General features: G+C 40.4%; 1 protein-coding gene across 4 annotated transcripts in view; it reads right to left on the bottom strand.

Moving 5' to 3' along the window:
• The window catches only part of STXBP5L (syntaxin binding protein 5L), a 211,224-nt gene that overhangs the window by 93,687 nt on the left and 103,352 nt on the right, over positions 1-14,185 (bottom strand). For all 4 annotated transcript variants that reach the window (XM_054212106.1, XM_054212115.1, XM_054212123.1 and 1 more), the window contains exons 6-7: positions 9,593-9,656; positions 2,244-2,327 (exon numbers count right to left, since the gene is read on the bottom strand). In XM_054212106.1, the coding sequence (XP_054068081.1) occupies positions 2,244-2,327; positions 9,593-9,656 (148 nt within the window). The remainder of the gene's footprint in view (positions 1-2,243; positions 2,328-9,592; positions 9,657-14,185) is intronic.

The raw sequence follows: 14,185 nt of genomic DNA, 5'->3' as shown, positions 1-14,185 counted from the left end.
GTGGCGACATGGTACCCCAGAGAGAATTGAGTCGGACAATGGGACTCATTTCCGAAACAGCCTCATAGACACCTGGGCCAAAGAGCATGGTATCGAGTGGGTGTATCACATCCCCTATCACGCCCCAGCCTCTGGGAAGATAGAACGATACAATGGACTGTTAAAAACTACACTGAGAGCAATGGGTGGTGGGACTTTCAAACACTGGGATACGCATTTAGCAAAAGCTACCTGGCTAGTTAACACCAGGGGATCTAACAATCGGGCTGGCCCTGCCCAATCAAAACTTCCACGTACTGTAGAAGGGGATAAAGTCCCCGTAGTGCACATGAAGAATATGCTAGGGAAGACAGTCTGGGTTAGTCCTGCCTCAGGCAAAGGCAAACCCATCCGTGGGATTGCTTTTGCCCAAGGACCTGGGTGCACTTGGTGGGTGATGCGGAAGGATGGGGAAGTCCGATGTGTACCTCATGGAGATCTGATTTTGGGCGAGAATAGCCAATGAATCAGATTGTGTGCTGTTAATTGCTAAGTAACACTGTCACTGTATGTCCTCATTGCTATCAGTTGTACTACAAGTAAGGCACAGGGGTGATGGGATAAGAACTGATCTCAGCAGCCGGCGCCTAGCAGTTTCCTCAAGATCTACATCTTCAGCCTACAGACTGCGTGCATGAGCCACACCAGGTGCACCAGTCACAAGCTCCGAAAAATACAGCATGCAACAGACCAGCACCACCCAGCATCTCACCTGCCCTGAGAGACTGTTCTAACAGATGGAGCCCAAAGCCGTGGATTAAAAGAACTCAACGGACACTTTGGAGGGATGACCCATAAACTAAGGGTATTATATGTGTGTATATATATATATATAACAGGGGAAAGTGGTGGCAATTCATTGGAACCTGCTGGGCATGGCATAGATGGTATGGAATAAGGGGTGGATAATGTCCTGGTTCCGGTGGGGATAGGGTTAACTTTTCCTGGTATTCCATGCCATGTGAGCCACGCCCACCCTGAGCTGCCGGGGGAGGGGGCAGGAAGTTGCTGCTTAAAAGCGGGCTGGGGCGGCCCGGGTCCGGCCGTCGAGCGGCGAGCGGCGGGGGGAGCGGCGGTTCCGTAATCGCGTTTGTATATTCCCCTATCCGTGTTGTTGTTGTTTGCCTGTTCCCTTTGCTGTTCTATTAAACTGCCTTTGTCTCAACCCAAGAGTCTTGCCTTTTCTTACGATTCTTCCTGTGTTTGGAAGGCACGAGCGAGCGACACGTGGTTCTTTGTTGCCGTCTGAGGCTAAACCACGGCAGGCTTATGTGCTGGCCTGTTTAAACTCTGAATTACCCTGTCTTTTAGAACATTTGCTACGTAGACGCTCAGAATCTTAACCTTGAAGCTCAGTGTAGTGTTTATGTGTCTGTGAAAACAGGCCTGAAAGAATGCAGGATTCGGATATATTGAGATTACTTTTTAGCATGAAAATAAATGTGTATACTCCTTACATGTAATAAGGTGGCAAGATGAAGAAGGAAAGAGAACTACCTGAAACCAATTATTGTCTGGATCACTTTGAAGAAAATGTCCTTTTCTACCTTCAGTTGTAGTTGCATGCACATTCATCCATGGTGAACTTTACAGAAGGACTGGCAGAACAAAGGATGTTTTTTCCTAGGACTGGTACTAAAATCATAATCGCTAGGAATATATCTATTTTTGAAACAACCTATTTCTTGATACAAGAACTGCATCCGTGTTTTATATAATCTGCTTACAAACGGCAAGAGGCAATTGTCTGATAAAACTACGAGAATACAATTTTGAAAATCTTTTCTTTTAATCAGATCTTGAGTACGAGGTAATATCAATAGCCAAACAAAATAATTTGTCTTTCATTCTAATTAATGGTCTAGTAATACTCAGTAAAGATAGTTATAGAATTCCTAATGTAGCTATATCTCAGGTTATCTCATTACTACACTCTGTTCAACTAAGGATTCCCACATAGAAGCTGATGAACTTGTCAGAAACAAGGGGAAGAGACTCAGTGTCGTAGTACGCTCATAAGAGCCTCATGCATTACAACTACAGATTTGAGGTTTTGATTACTATTGTCAATAACTCGTTCAAAAGCATAGCACAAACAGTATTTCCAGAACAAGCAATGCCTTAAGATAAATATCCATCTGCTTGATAAAACATACAACAAACTGCTGAATAACAGTTTTTCTGAATTAATGGAAACTGCTTACCTCATCGTAATAAGCTCTCAGATCAGCTCTTTTAGATCGTAAGTCCCAGAGTACTACAGTCCCATTTTCATAGCCTATCAATAGCTGGAGGAGGGAAACAAACACAATTATACTTTCTGATTCAAAAATATTGAAGAACATCATGGTTTTAAGAGATTTTTAAAAAATAAATAAGCACTATAAAAAGAAATGCCAAACTGATGTGCAAGATTGTAGTTTGCATTACGTGTAATGCCCAGCTTTCAAATTATCTTTCAGTATAAATTACTTCTCATTACTGACAACTTAAGTTTTAATATGGAAGAAAAAGATGTGCTTTATACTCCTTTTTTTTATTTTTATTTTTTTCTGCAACATTATGTGTCTGGACAGTCTTCACAATTGTGTAGCTGCTGAGAAAATAAGACTGTAGCGTGTTCCTCTCAGCTCTTACCTTCCTTGTCCCTGGTTGGAGGGAAAACTATTTGACACCTAAGAGATCACTTAAATAACTTCAAAGAGTCATCAGATTAAACTCTCATTCAGCTGCATATATTCCTTTAATTTCTGCTTTCCAGTGCTTTAAAACATTTTAAAGAATTCCTCTTGCAGAGAATAAATTACTTGCTTTCCGAGAAATTGAAAATATATTAACTGGTACGCGAATTTTTACTTCTGCTAGAACTAGCATGTCGTATCATCATTCACACCTGAGAAATACCAGCAAAGAAGATTTGTCAAAAGATGAAAGAGATGAAAAATGGTGCTCGGGAGAAAACTAAGAATGAACACAGTCCTTTCTCCTTGTCTCTATTGAAAAGAACTGAATTATTCCTCTGGCACTGTATTGAGTACTCTTCATTGGAACACAGTTAATTTCAGATTTTATGGAAGGTGTGAAGTCTGGCCTACTTAAGTATCCTGGAAATTGCTTCCCATAGAGCCCATCTTCCTAAGAATCTGTCCTGGACATGAAGACTGTGAATGACCAAACTGACAGACTCATGCATTTCTGCTATGGAATATTTTATACAACTGACAGTGATAACTGCAGTTGTTCTTTGTCCATAAAGACATGGATCACAGAATGCAGGCAAGGATTTACAGTTTCTATATTAGGAATTTGAGCAAAAGAATGATGAGACTATCTCTTAGTCTGTGAGATCTTCAACAGCATCTTTGCCATCATTCACTTTGCGTGCATAAATCATGAAAATGAAACTTGGCTGGACTGCTAAACAAAAACCATCACTTTGTTTCCAAGTTAAATATAATTGATACATCAATACTGCTATAAAAGACTCTGGGAATACCCTCAGTCCTACTAGATATGATTCTCTATATTGCCAGGAGGAAGTTCATTATGTGGAAATGCATTACCTAATCTAGGAATGATTTATAGTCAGTATATTTAACACCTGAATATGAACAATACCTGATTACTTAAGAAATCTGCTCCGGAAAAAAATTTCAAACTGTTCTGGAGAAAATCCAGAATATTTATCGTTTTTGCTGTGGACAGGCCCATATGGGATACTGCGGCAAAGTAAATGTGAAAAGACATCCTGTTCAGAAAGCATGCAGCTAACTGGATAGCACTTGTGTCAGGATGCCATATGGTATTCTGGGATAATAGATTCCCATTGAGAGAGTGAACAAAGAAGTGCCTTACTGTGTGTGCTTTCGCTGTTAGCGCAGTGATCCTAAATGGAAGACAATTGTGTATCCAGGAGTTAGTGATCCACATAGCAGTTAACCTGAGTAGGTGCAGGCCTGTGCTGTGCTATGCTGAGCTGCACATAGCACTTGGCTTTCAGGCCTGCGCTGTGCTGCATGTATTCCTTGGCCACAAGATAAACTTTGCTGTCTAATTGTAAAGAAGAAGTCTGCAGGCAGCTCCCACTTGGTAAGGGCAAGTACAGAACTTTTGTGACCTTGTCTTAACGTAAGGCAGTATGTTCTCATGTGAATTTCCTTTTTCTTGACAGTAGAAATGAATAGATTTTTTTTTTTAATCTTTTGAGATCTCCGAAGACCAAAAAGCTGGCAAACCTCTTCACAGAGAGGACCAGCACAGTGTGCCGTGCCCTTATTGGGGGTCCATCCAATACTGTGCAACTTGGGGTTCCCACCATATGAAGGAATGTAAGATTATCTTCTTTTTCCTTTTCGTATCAACTCTAATAAATGGTATTTTAATCAATATGTTATAGAATTTGAGTGCCTTCCTTACTCTTATCATACAAAGAATTTGCACCAGTGCATTACAGCTGGGTACCAAACTAGTTGAGTTCAGTTCGTATGTACCGGTATTCTTTTCACCTCAGCTTTTGCACAAATATATTCAGGAAAGTCAAGGAATAGAAAAGCATATGTGACCCTGTTTCATAATAAGCATTTCTCCCCAGTGAAGTAAGCTTGTCTTTTGATTTTTATCACTCTTTTTTGCAAAGATATCACGCTCCAGGTAATTACTGAAAGGTTAAATACCTCCTATCAGAGACAGCATTTCACCTGATCTATTGCTGAAATGCTTAATGCACAGCAGCACTACAAAATTGCATGATACAAAGTGCTGTGATTTCAGGGAAGAAGTTGAAAGATAAACAGATCTACTGCATAGCCGGGAATCTCTCTCTCAGTGCTCAGATGGTAGCCATGCTGCTTAGTCTACTAGTACTGTGGTATGTCACTGAAGTCAGAATTCCAAATGGGTGAATGTGATTAGTGTCATCACCATCACCAGTATATTTATGATGGTTTGAACTCTGACCTGCCTGAACCATAGGAAACTCAAATATTCGCACTCCTCTTTCTTTGCCATGGTAAGCACTTGAGAGATCTATAGGACAAGCTCTCTGTCTGTAATATTCAATGAGGTAAAAAAGAAAACATCCATAAATGCAGTTTAAGGAGAAAACATAGACAAAGAAGAAGAATATGTGTAAAAAGAGTCAAGGAGTAAAAACCCAAAGATTTCTCTTTAGCTTATGTTTCCTGGCACCTTGTTTAATTGCTCATGCTTAATCAGGTTAAGAATCATGCAGAAGGCTGCACAGAATTTGAAGGAGGGAAGACTCCTGGCAAGATTTTCCTTGTCTAATGCAGTTGCTCCACATTTTGACTTAACAAATCCTTCTCCATGAAATGCTTTTGATGACAGTGTTTTAGGGAGTTTTCTCCTTTACAATCAATTAATTGCATCCTGGTACATGCCAGCCAGCCCTTTCCTTGTCCTGGTACCACAAAACAGCTGTGAGAAAAAAAAAAACAAGCCGGCCAAATGCAGGCTGTATTTAGGTGTTATTAGATCTCAGAACACTGACTCAGAGATAGGAAATTTAGTCCACCAGCTAATAATTAATAACATTAAAGATTTTCGTATTTAGCTTTCTGCAGTTGCTGGGAAACTGTAGATTATTGCAGTTAATGTCTTCTGTGTCAGCAAGAAAAATCATGGTTGCTACAGATCTGCCACTTAAAAATGTCTGTGCACTTCAGTCTGTTCCAAATGTACAGTTCTTCATTGATTTGGCAGACACAGTTATATTTCATGGACTTAATCACCAGGTCCCCAAATTGTTCTTAGGTGAAGCATTAAATGCCCAAATTCTCTTTGTCGCCTGTCTTCCAGTCACAGCTTGCTAGATTCATAAAAGAGACTGTCTCCAAAGTTTGGCTGGAGGGCACTCTGGAAAAATTTTGAATGGCAGAGGTCTTCTGGAATTACGTTCACTGTTTCGGCACAGAAAAACTGGTCATCAGTCACTGATACACACTGGAACTTTTAGGGATTTAAAGAATTTTAAAAAGATAAATAGAGAGTCAGCACACAAATTTCCCTGGCTTTCAAAAAGAGATCTTATGATTGTCCTAGATTTGGAAAGGTTTATCTGTGTTTTAGGACTCTCCACCACTCAGTGCCCATAGGAGAATCCCACTTATTTACTTCAGTGAAACATGCACAGATCTCTAAACAACTTTGTGATGCCTCAGAGAAGTATATTCCACTGGACCCTTGCAGAGTACAATCCCCTTGTACTTGTAAAGTACGAGAATAGCTGTATTTTGAGCAATGATTATGACTTTTGTAGCTACTATTTAATTTCTGAAGCATAGGTAAAGAACGCTTTCATCTACTGCCCACCATCAAGGGATGTGGGGAGCCTGATTTATCCCACCAACACCTCTTGGTGGTCTTTGGTTTACTTGAAGCTGAGGAGCTAAACAGAGTATGTAGAACTATCTTGAAACAGCTTTGTTACCTAAGAAAAACTCTGCTAGATTAAACAAAAGGTCTACCTATCACAGTATTTCGTACTTAAATGTCCATGAACAAATACCAAAGAACAATATATGAGGAGGGCAAGTACTTACCATACTCTCACATATTCTCTCAGCTTACATGATTTTCTCATTCAAAGATAGCCAGCTCCTCAACTAGACATGAGTCCGCTTAACCTCATCTTTAATAAACGCTTAGGAAAATTCAGCAAGCCTCTTCCGTAACCCTCAAGTTGATTTCTCTTCTGTTAACTCTTTTAGTCTCCTTTTTGACCAACATACATTTTCAGCACTCACAGTACTATTTGGAAAAAAGTTCTATAGCTGCTACCCATTGCACATGTGAAGAACCACCTAACTGGCTTGTCTGGAATCTGAATTTTGTCAGCTTCATTGATTTCCTTTTAGTTTTTGTATTGAAAGAGACTATGAACTGCTTCTACCCACTTCATAACAATTATGATTTTCAAACTCAGAATCACAATCAGCTCTTTTCCACAATGAATTGTCCTGTCTCGCTTAGTTGTGTCTCTCATAGAAAACCTTGCCCCTTCTTTGAATTTCTTTTGCACAATTACGTTCTTTTTTGAGATAGAAGCATAAATGTAATACTCAGTATTCAGCCGGCAAGTCAACCATGCATTTATGCAATAGCCCTGTTTTGTTCTCTGTTCTTCTCCAGATAATGCCTAATTTTGGTTTTCTTTATTTGGTCACTACTGAGCATTGAGCTGACATTTTCACTGAACTATCAATCATCAGCCAAAACTCTTGAGTAATGATCAGCTCAGGCCCATTGCTTTATATGTAAAGTCAAAAATATTTTCCCACACACATATAACTTCCCATCATTTACACTGAATACTTACAAAAGATAGTATTTAACCTGCCATTTTACTGGCGAGTTTCTCAGCCGTCTAAAGTCCCACAAACCTGATCACATCACTGCTTACTCTCTTTTCTAGGTTATTTATGACTATGCTGAACAGCAAAAGTCCCAGAAGTTGGTTTTTTTTTTCTGTTTTTTCCCCATTCTGAAGAAAGATTGTTTTATCCTTCCTTAGTTGCGGCAAGGGAGGTTTAGATTAGATATTAGGAAGAATTACTTTTCTGAAAGAGTGGTCAGGCACTGGAACAGCCTGCCCAGGGAGGTGGTTGAGTCACCATCCCTAGAGGTGTTTAAGAAACGTCCAGATGTGGCACTTCAGGGCATGCTCTAGTGGCAGAGATTGTAGGTTGTTTGGTTGGACTCGACGACCTTAAGGGTCCTTTCCAACCATGAAGATTCTGTGATTCTTTCAACCAAAGTTTAATGAGACTTAGTTGAAAAATTTAGTTTATTCTTTTTTTCACTACTGTTGGATTTTTTTGATTTAGAGCTGTGTCTTTTGATTTAGTGCTTGGATCTTCTCTTATATTTGTGTGTACCTTTTACTGATATCTTTCTGTAAACATCAAACACTATCAATTCTACATTCTGCAAATCTGCAAGTATTTTGTTAGCACCAATTTGTTCTTTACACCACTCTCAATCTATCAATGATATAAACAGCTGCACTGGAATGGTTTCAGTATGGCTTACATTTTCTACTCTTTCTTCTCATAAATTTCCAATGTTTGCTTTTCATAGGGATCCCTCTGATTTTGCTGTTGCTATTGTTGTTAGTATGCTAGTACTTCATCAGTGCCCTGATGTCTCCAATGTGCCCTCTGAGCAACAAGCAATTGTATTTCTAAGCAAGTTCTCCTCTAATTCCCTTTCCTGGGACCTTTTCATCTTTACTCTTTCTGCTGAAGTCAAAATATTTTAGGCATCTGTTTGGATACGGTGCATGATACTCCTGTAAGAGATGTTCACTCACAAGACCATTTTTTCTTTTTCTTTCATATCCCTTTTCCCTACACCATGTGCTTTCGGTTCAGTCATCAGCAGCTTCTGCTGTGGCCCGAAAACAAGAGTTTTGCCTCATCAATAAACCTTTATTTTTATCAGGTATTTTGCCATACATAGTTAAATAGCATTTCTTGATGGCTTCTTGGTTTGAGGCTAAATACTACCCTTCATAGCATTGAATTACTTTATTTGCTGTATTCTAAATTGCTTCATCTATTGTGATTCAACCAAAAAAGCTTAGAGATGCAATCTGACCTGTTGGAGGGCTAGCTGGCAGAGTTCACCCTGCACTATGGGTAAGTCCAAGGATGGATAATGCAAGTGAAATTCAGATATAGTCATTGGTGTTTTTCTAGGTACCCATATTAATTTCAGCAAAATGTCTCCCATATCAGTATCAGAAATTCATACTGATGCTAGTTTCCAATAACCGTCAGTTGTTATGTGAGGCACACTGTCAAATAGATACATCATTTGTAGGATGCAGTCCTTTATAAATACACACTGAAATGCAATTGGCAAAAGTGATGAAAAAATATGAGATAGTTAAATGCCCCCTCCACACAGGCAAAATGCTCAAAAATTCAGTAGCAATACATAAATAAAAAAGCTCTAATAAAACTAGTATGCTGGCAAACAAATTTAATTTTGGAAAAGCTACCGTAGAAATAAAGGCAACTCTGATTTTGCTTCCTGATGGTATCAATCATGACCCTAATGCTCTGACTATCTGTTTTGCTTCCACTTGTTGACAGCTCTTTGCTATTCTCAACTCTGTTCACAAACAGCAGCAAGTTCCAAAAGTGGGCTACTATTGTTATTATTCTCATAGCAGAAAAGACTTATTTTCTTATGAAAACCTACTATAATGCTTTCGTAATAGCATGTTTATCCAAGTACTGAAGACATGATACAGTTTTTAGTCAATCCTTACTTAATGCAAGGCCAAGTTCATTTAATCAGGAACAATTTTGATTGTCTATAGGTTTCAAAGTACAGTGTGTTGCCTGTTTCATGGATTTTTACTCATTAAAATTGTACAAAGAGATTTTTTTTCTTAAAAACAGTAAAATAGTAAAAGTGACCTTGGAAATATAGCAGATGATAAAATCAGTAAGCAAAAAGAAAGAGCTACCAAGGCAAATAAAGGCTATGAAATGTCGCAATGTTTTATACCATTATTTGTACTCACTTTTCCCTCATCTCTTGGGCTGTCACTTAAATGTACAACTGGCCCAGGGTGAGTCTTTGTGGATCTGCAAGACAAAAATAAATTCAAATCTGTGAATGTTTTTGTATGAAGAGTTAGATGCTTACCTTAATTTCTAGGTGTGTTAATGTGTACCTCCAACGGTTTAAAAGTCATTCTGAAAAGCCCAGCAGGGGAAGATAACAATCTGAAAGTTATCCATATCTTTTCATGTCCTCCTCTGTTTCCTTTTTGCCATCATAGGCAAAGATTCTCCTTTGTTGATGAATCCTTTCTTCCGTTTTTAAAAAAATCTCACTATTCCTCCTATTACAGTAATTTTTTACCCCTCTTATTTCTGAGGCTTTTTTGCCTTTTCTGTTCTCCACTCCCTCTCTTTCTGCCCGCCCTCCTCACTTGCTTGATTTCAAGTCTAATCTGCCAAGGATTTGCAAAGTCTTCACTGGATTCATTTCAAATACTGATAACAAGATTCACCAAGTTCCCGTCTCATTAATGACAGGGCTTCAGTAATATCTCACCTACACTGCTCTATCTTCTAGCTTCTTCTCGCACCTACACTGCTCTATCTTCTATTACTAGCTTCTTAGCATTACGACAGTGGGGTTTCAGAAATGGAGCATCTTGCCTTTGTCTAATCAGTAAAGCCTTATGACGTCTTCAGACCCACTAATACAGTTACACTCACAATGCATATTCAGTGAGGCTTCTCAGCCATAAGACCCATCCCGTGAGTCTTTGTAAGCCTTTATAAAGACTACTTATTGGTCTTGCTTTCCCCTCTCTTTTTGTAACATGTACCAACAATGTAGTATGCAACTTAGTACAGGGACTGCTGCTTAAGTCATCGATGTCCAGCACCTAAAAACAAATGCAAATCGTAGGAAACTGAATGGACAGATGAAGATTTTTCAACTGTCATCTTTTCTGACCACACCTTTAGGCATGGCAGTTATACACAGCAAGAAGACAAGCACCAATCCACAAAAGTTTAGGCTATTTGAATGCTTGCACAGAAAAGGACTTTTCTTCCCTCTGTGTTCTGGGATCAGAGCACATCCCCCTTGGAGTTCAGCTTTGGATCTAGACTTGCGTGTTTGGTCTTGGTTCACCAAAGGTCACTGGGAAAAAAACATACGGCAGAGACTGGCAAGGCCCTTAAAGCTAAGAATTTATCTGGAAGTCATACCTAAAACTACCAAGGCTCCAAGTTTTAAAACAATCTGCAAGAGAATTAAAAAACCAAACCAAAACAAGGTTCTCCAGCCAAACTGCTCAAAGGATTTTCCTAAATTAATGGTGTTCCTCTTCCTTTGGCTCAAATACTGTGCTATAGCAAAACCGGCCCCTGTTCTACCAGGTCAGACTCCAAATCAAGATTGAGAGTGGTATGCAAAAATTCCCAGGCAAATGAAACATTAAAATACTATGCAGTAGTCCATATCCTCATAGACTCCTCCTTCCCAAAATAGTATGCTCCAATACCCTTGAAAGCATGCACGTTTTTCTCTGGCCTCTATTTTTTGCCCATAGAATGTTTTTAATATTTCAGGTATTTGGTCATGCACCAAAGCTAGGCCAAAGCAGAGTGGCCAAGACCTTGTCTGATATTTACCTCTGAGCTAAAGACAATGAAAAATTACTTCAGGCATCCTTAGACTTTCCAAACTGAATTTATTCCAGGACAAAGAGATAGAAAACTTCAAGTCACCTAAAGGCCAGACAGTCTTCCAAGACTGTACCCCACCCCTTCACATATATTTTAACATTACTGCTAGCTGCATGCACAAAGCTAGTCTCAATGTGGCAAGCCTCTTCCTTGGTGAAACTTCTCCATGAGATGATCCCATGCCACCATCTTCAGCTTTGGCAGATCATGTTTCCACAGATACTGGCAGCATGTTACTTTTCTACCAGAGGTCTGGGTGAGCAAGGCTTCTGCAAGAGCGTTTTGCAACATATTCCAGCACAGAAGTGAGATCAGCAGGAAAGCAGTGGACAGCCAGTTTATACAGCAATATTCTGTACAGACTGTCTTTAATGGTGCCAGCAGCAAGTACCCATTCGGCTTAAGACATGGCATGCAACAATTTTTGCAGAGATGCAGTTAGTGGTAGATGTGGCTGACATTCCTATCCAAGTCAACTCCCCAGAGGGGGCCTCTCTGACCGAGCTTCTGTTTCTGAGCAACCTGTACTGGAATAAAAAAATCATTTCCACAACACCAGACCTTGGAGCAGGCAGGGTAGGTAGGCAGTGATGGGGAACCGAGGGGAAAGATGAGTGAATACGACATCTTGGGACATTCTAGGCTGCTTCGAACTTTGTTTCGGACATAGGTTCACCTACCTGAACTGGTCAGAATATGCTGATGGGAAGAACGAAGTCTGTTTGAGGTACATGATGCCTACACCATGACGGCAAAGGAGGAGGGATAAGAATAAGAGGGAAAACCATGAAGAGAAGATAAGAAGCAGCCAGAGAAGAACCACTGGCAGATGACAGAAGAGGGAGCAGAGCCAAGTGAACATCACGCACGACTCAGCTGGCAACAGACAAAATGGTGGAAGGAGCACATGCAGGCTGACAAGGCATGCTGGTTTTGGCCGCTACCCCAGCCCATTGAACCCACCAGTATGCAAACCGGGTTGCTTGGCCATAGAAATATTAGTACCTGACCAAGAATATTGGAAAAATCGGGGAAAACAGAGGGAGAATGGGAAAGAGCGTACTGTCTTTCTAAGCTACAGGTAGATCCCATCTAGGCTGCTCTTTGTACCTATCAGTTTTAAAAATCAAGACCAATTTAGACAAATCTGTGCAACCACCATTTTCTTTTTAAGATACATATGTCATTGCTTACCAAAGAATGTATCCGTCTTTGGGTAGAAACAAACCCTTACATGAGCTCCAGTCACTCTACATTACATCTAATTTTAGGCTAATTGTACTGTTATTGTCACACAAACTAGTTGTTCCTCTGTAAATGACATAAAACTGTCTTTTACTACCAGTCTTACTTTTCTCTTATATTCTTGCAGGGGTGTAGCCTCAGATTTCTGTGCTAAGACCTCAGCTAAAAAGGGTAACCTTCACTAATACAGTACATTTTCCAACCTCCTCCATTTCTCTCTTCATTCTATTGTAAACAATAGTTGAAGGATCCTGGGATTTATTACACTGCAATAAAATTTCTTTTTGCTTTTCAGGAAATTAGGCACTTCTTATTTCTTTTAGGAGTATTATCTTTTTATTATTAGGTTCCTAGCTACTGCTTTAGTTTTGTTGAGTAAGAGCTTCGCATACATTATCAGCAAAGTTGACACATTGGCACACACACCACTAGCCTTTGGTTCCATTCTTGTTAGCTGATCTGTGTCAAATATTGGATGTTGGTGTCAAAGTGTTGGCAGTGGGAAGTTGTATGGGGGGTTTCTGTAAGAAGAGGTCAGGGCTGCCCTGTTCTGGACACAGCCAGCTCCAGCCACCTTCAACAGACCCACAACACGGCACAGCTGAGCCCCTCAGCCAAAATGGTGGTGCCTCAAGGAAAACAAATTTAAAAAAGGACAAAAGAACACTGCACAGGCAGTAAAGAAAGAAGGGTGAGAAACAGCCCTGCGAGCACCAAGGTCTGGGAAGGAGGAGGGGGGAGATGCTCTGAGTGCCTGAGCAGAGATTCCTCTGCTGCTGGTGGGGAGGACCATGCCAGAGCAGATATTTTCCCTGCAGCCTGTGGAGGAGCCCATGCTGGAGCAGGTGGATATTTTCCTGCAGCTAGTGGAGAGCCCACACTGGAGCAGGTTTATCTTGAAGAACTGCAGCCTGTGGAAGGACCCGTGCTGGAACAGGGTAAAAGTATGAGGAGGAAGCAGCAGCAGAGAGGAGTAGCAGAGCTGTAATGATGGACCAACCACAACCCCCATTCCCCATCCCCCTGCACTGCTTAGGGAGAAGGAAGGGGAGGAGGTAGAGGAGTTGGGAATGAAAGAGTGAAGTCGAGCCTAGGAAAAATGGGGGCTGAGGGGACGGTGTTTTAGTTTTTGTCTTTGTTTCTCAACCATTCTACTCTATTTTAACTGGCAATAAATTAAATTAATTTTCTCCAAGTCAAGACTGTTTTGCCTATTGACAGTAATTGGTAAGTGATGTCCCTGTCTTTATCTTGACCCATGAACTTTTCCGTCTTATTTTCTTTCCCTGTCATGTTGAGGAGGAGGAGTGAGAGAGCAGCTGGGTGGGGGTCTTGCAACCAACCAGGGTCTACCCACCACAAATACCCTGATCCCTTAACAGCTGCCAGCTTTGATTATACATATGTAAGAGGAAAGGGAGAGGCTATTACGTTTGTCAGTCATAACACTAACTCAGTCAGGAAATGAGAAAGGATCCTTTTCAAATAGGTGTATATGCTAAAACTCATTTCAGATGTGCCATCACAGATAAGATCACACACAGAGTTTCTGGGGTGATGACAACAGATGTTCTTGAAGCATTTTTGAATTGTAGAGCCTACTTCCTGGCGGCCTTCCTGCACTGCCTTTCCAGGGCTCCAAGAAACATTGTTTTTTTTAC

The sequence above is a fragment of the Rissa tridactyla genome, chromosome 1, assembly GCF_028500815.1.
Source record: "Rissa tridactyla isolate bRisTri1 chromosome 1, bRisTri1.patW.cur.20221130, whole genome shotgun sequence".
Taxonomy (NCBI): domain Eukaryota; kingdom Metazoa; phylum Chordata; class Aves; order Charadriiformes; family Laridae; genus Rissa; species Rissa tridactyla.
The sequence above is the reverse complement of the archived record's forward strand: the minus strand, read 5'-3'. Positions and strand labels throughout refer to the sequence as shown.